Source organism: Suricata suricatta, chromosome 3 (genome assembly GCF_006229205.1).
Source record: "Suricata suricatta isolate VVHF042 chromosome 3, meerkat_22Aug2017_6uvM2_HiC, whole genome shotgun sequence".
Lineage (NCBI taxonomy): Eukaryota > Metazoa > Chordata > Mammalia > Carnivora > Herpestidae > Suricata > Suricata suricatta.
In genome coordinates, this window is record NC_043702.1 from 876,118 (window position 1) to 879,863 (window position 3,746).

Below are 3,746 nucleotides of genomic sequence, written 5' to 3' on the forward strand. Positions count from 1 at the left end.
CCTAATCCAGAGGTGAGAGACCCCCCCAAGGAGCCTAATCCAGAGGTGAGGGGCCCCTGCAAGGAGCCTGGGTCAGAGGTGAGGGGGCCCCCCGGGGAGCCTAATCCAGAGGTGAGAGACCCCCCCAAGGAGCCTAATCCAGAGGTGAGAGGCCCCCCCAAGGAACCTGGGTCAGAGGTGAGGGGCCCCCCGGGGAGCCTGGGCCAGAGGTGAGGGGCCCCCCGGGGAGCCTGTTTATCAAGGAGCTGAACCTACCACAGGCCTCCTTGTGCATGTGTCGAGCCTGCTCCCAGCAGGGCTGCGGTCCAGAGCTGAGCTGTCACTTGGGTCACCGGGCCTTGCTGGGCAACACTGCAATGCTTCAGGTGACACAGCCATTTGGAGCACACCCAGGACTTTTGTCTTGGTCCCCTAAGGAGTCAGGTGCTCTCACGGGGCCTCCTGGGGACGTCCAACTCAGCCCCTTCTCCGGCAGTCTTGCTCAGTTGAAGGAAATGGGTGGCCCCACCTTCTCCCAAGGGGCAGGGTGCCAGCAGGATAGGGAAGGCATGTGACAGAGACATCAGTGCTGCTGCAGGCTTTGGGGGTCCTCCAGGTGGGCATAGGGTGAGGGTAGGAGGGGCAGAGGTGTCACCCGTACCCCCTGGCGGTGTCTGGACAGTGGGGCCTCTGCTGTATGGAAAGCCCACCTCCATGGCTCTGTTGGTCCGTCCCCGGGGCACGGGGGTTGGGACATGGGGTAGGGGGACGAGGCACCCATCTCCTACGTGCCCTGCAGAGCTCCCCGCCCCACTGTGCGCACCACCTTGGGCCTCGCCTGGTGTGTCCGGGAGATGGTGACCTGGGTCTTCCCCCAAAGCTCCTCCCACCTCCTCCCAACACTGCCTGGCCCCTCCCAGCCTCCATCCTCCTCCCCTCCCTGTCCCAAGGGACAGGGCTCAGGGCACAAGGCCCCTCCCCAGCTGGGCAGACCCCTCCCCCCGCAAACTCCCCATCCAGAGGTCTCTGCTGTGCCAGGCCGTTTCCTTCTGCCGGGAATGACCCTCCTCCAGGGGCTGGCTGCTGCACCCAGCCGCTCTCAGTGACCCAGTGACCCAGCTGCCAGGCTGTGCCCGCGGAGCCAAGGGCCTGGGTGTAAGTCACGAGCTCCGAAGGACGCTTTGAAGCTGTGGCCCGCGTCCAGGTAGGGGCGGGGCCCGGTGCGCCCCAGGGAGGACGCCTGGCCGTGGGGCGTCCCGAGCTGCTGCTCCCCAGCGGGCAGCAGGTGAGGGCACAGGTGTGGTGTTCACAGGGACTGCCGCCCAGGCGGCCTCTCCCACAGCGGCCCCGTCCTTGGGGTTTGGGGCGGGCCGGCCCTGACACGTCAGCTCAGGTGCCCCGCTCGGCCTGCTCCTCCGGAGGCCCCCAGGCCGATGGCCGGTCTGAATGTGTCCCTCTCCTTCTTCTTCGCCACCTTCATCCTCTGCCAGGCGGCCAGGAGGGCGTGCAAGGCGCTGCTCCCAGCGGGCGCCTACGCCAGCTTCGCCCGGGAGGCGGTGGCCGCGGCCCAGCTGGCGGCCTGCTGCCTGGAGATGCGGATGCTGGCGGAGCTGGGCCCCTGGGCGCGGGGCTTTGGCCCTGACCTGCTGCTCACCCTGCTCTTCCTGCTCTTCCTAGCTCACGGGGCCACCTGCGACGGGGCCTCGGCCAACCCCACCGTGTCCCTGCAGGAGCTGCTGCTGGCCGAGGCCTCCGCGCCCCGCACGCTGCTGAAGCTGGCGGCCCAGGCGCTGGGCGTGCGGGCGGCCTGCGCCCTGACCCGGCTGTACTGGGCCTGCGAGCTCTGTGACCTGCACGTGCTCCAGAACCTCATGGACGCGCACTGCAGCTCCGCCCTGCGCACGCCCGTGCCCCACGGCGCGCTGCTGGAAGGCGCCTGCACCTTCTTCCTCCACCTGGCCCTCCTCCGCCTCCGGAACAGCCTGCCCGCCTTCAGGGTGCCGGCCGTGGCCCTGCTGGCTGCCGTCCTGGCCCACACCGGTGAGACGGGGCTGCTCTCCTGGGGCCCCTCCGCCCCGCGCGGGGAGTCGGGGAGACGAGCGACTGGGCTGGGCTGGGTGTCCGGGGAGGCACCCTGGTCCCAGCCGCTCCCTGGACCCGGGGCCCCGGCTCCGGCGGAGCGGCCCTCCTGCCCACGTCCCCATCAGCACAGGGAGGCGAGGATGGGTTGAGCCCCGGCCTGCGTGCCGGGAACCAGGTGGGGGTTTGGGGGTGGCCCCTCTCCCACCAGGCGGGGCCCCCAAGAACCGCTTGTGCCTCCTCCCGCAGCGGGGCCCTTCACGTCCGCCTTCTGCAACCCGGCGCTGGCCACCTGGGTCACCTTCCACTGCTCGGGTCACACCCTGCTGGAGTACGTGCAGGTGTACTGGCTGGGTCCTCTGGCAGGTGAGGGCAGGGGTCAGCCGGGGGTCCCCGCGGGCGGCAGGCCTGCACGGCGGCTGGGGGAGGCCACGCAGCACCCCTGGTAGCCGTGGGCGCTGGGCGGGCAGGGGGGCCGCAGCCACGCCTGCGGGGCCTCCTCGCCGACCCTGAGCTCGGGTCCCGCTGTGGGAAGAGGCGGAGCCCGCCTAGGTGTCTGGCCCCGAGTCTGCGGTCTGGGGCAGAGGCCACTTCTCCTCGGGCCCCCAGCCTCAGCCCCGTGGCCGCGCCTCGGGGCCCAGTGGAGCTCCGGAAGCCTCCTGCACCTCTCTGTCCACACGGTGGGCGCATTCTCGGGGAGCACCTCTGCCTCCCTGGGGTTCCCAGCTGCAGGCCCCGGAACCCTGAGCACACCCATCGCTGCTGTGTGTGACCTCGGTCTCCATCTGGCTGAGGTCTCGGGCACGTGTGGTCTGACCACAGAAAGTACCGGGAGGAGGAGCAGTCCTGCCTGCATCCCCGCCCCCCTCCAGAGGCACGGGCCTCCCCCCCCACTTCTCTAAACAAAAAGGGAGCCCTTCTGGGCTTTCAGTTCAGGCACTAACTCCCGGACCCCGGCCTCCACTGCCTCCTAAGGGCAGGGCCGTGTGCACAGGGTCGGCTCGAGGGGGCTTCCTGCGTGAGGCCCTAGGGGATTCGCATCACACCCGCAATGCGCTCTCCTCTCCGGCCGCGGCAAACCTACCTTCCCAGTGATGCCAGTGGCCAAGTGAGGATCCAAGATCCTCTGCTCCAGGAGTTCTGGGAAGAAGCTGGGACCAGGTGGGGCCCTGCCCTCAGCCCCCCTGCATCCCAGCCCAGGCCCCACCCACACCCCCAGCACAGCCAAGCGCACGGATGACAGGTGACCTCGGGAGGCGGCCCCGGGAACAAAGAGGCTGCGCCCGCGGCCCAGGACACGTGTGGGGACGCCAGGCCCGGGTCCCCAGAGCCCGGTCCTCATGGGCTGCATACATCCCCTGGGGAGCAGGCCCCGTGGGAGAGGGAGGTGTGGAAGGGCCAGACCAAGGTCCAGCGAGGGCTCGCTGCCGGAGAGGTGCAGGCCGCTCCCAGGCCCAGGCCCGCGGGCCCCGTCACGCTGCGGGTCCGGCGTGAGCACCCGCCTGACGCCCGGTCTCTCGCAGGGATGGTCCTTGCCGTCCTGCTGTATCACGGCCGCCTTCCCCGCCTTTTCCAGAGGAGCCTGTGGTTCGGCCAGAAGCACAAGTACCGAACTCCCAGAGGGAAGCTGGCCCGGGGGCCTCGAGGCACCCGGCCGCCTGCAGAGGGGGGCCGGAGCCGGGAGCCCG

General features: G+C 70.1%; 1 protein-coding gene across 1 annotated transcript in view; it reads left to right on the forward strand.

Moving 5' to 3' along the window:
- The first annotated feature begins 1,342 nt into the window (after positions 1-1,342).
- LOC115288688 (aquaporin-12-like) overlaps positions 1,343-3,746 on the forward strand; it is a 6,706-nt gene continuing 4,302 nt past the window's right edge. Inside the window, exons 1-3 of the mRNA XM_029936156.1 lie at positions 1,343-2,019; positions 2,308-2,424; positions 3,582-3,741. Coding sequence (XP_029792016.1) covers positions 1,413-2,019; positions 2,308-2,424; positions 3,582-3,741 — 884 coding nt within the window. The 5' untranslated portion in view covers positions 1,343-1,412. The remainder of the gene's footprint in view (positions 2,020-2,307; positions 2,425-3,581; positions 3,742-3,746) is intronic.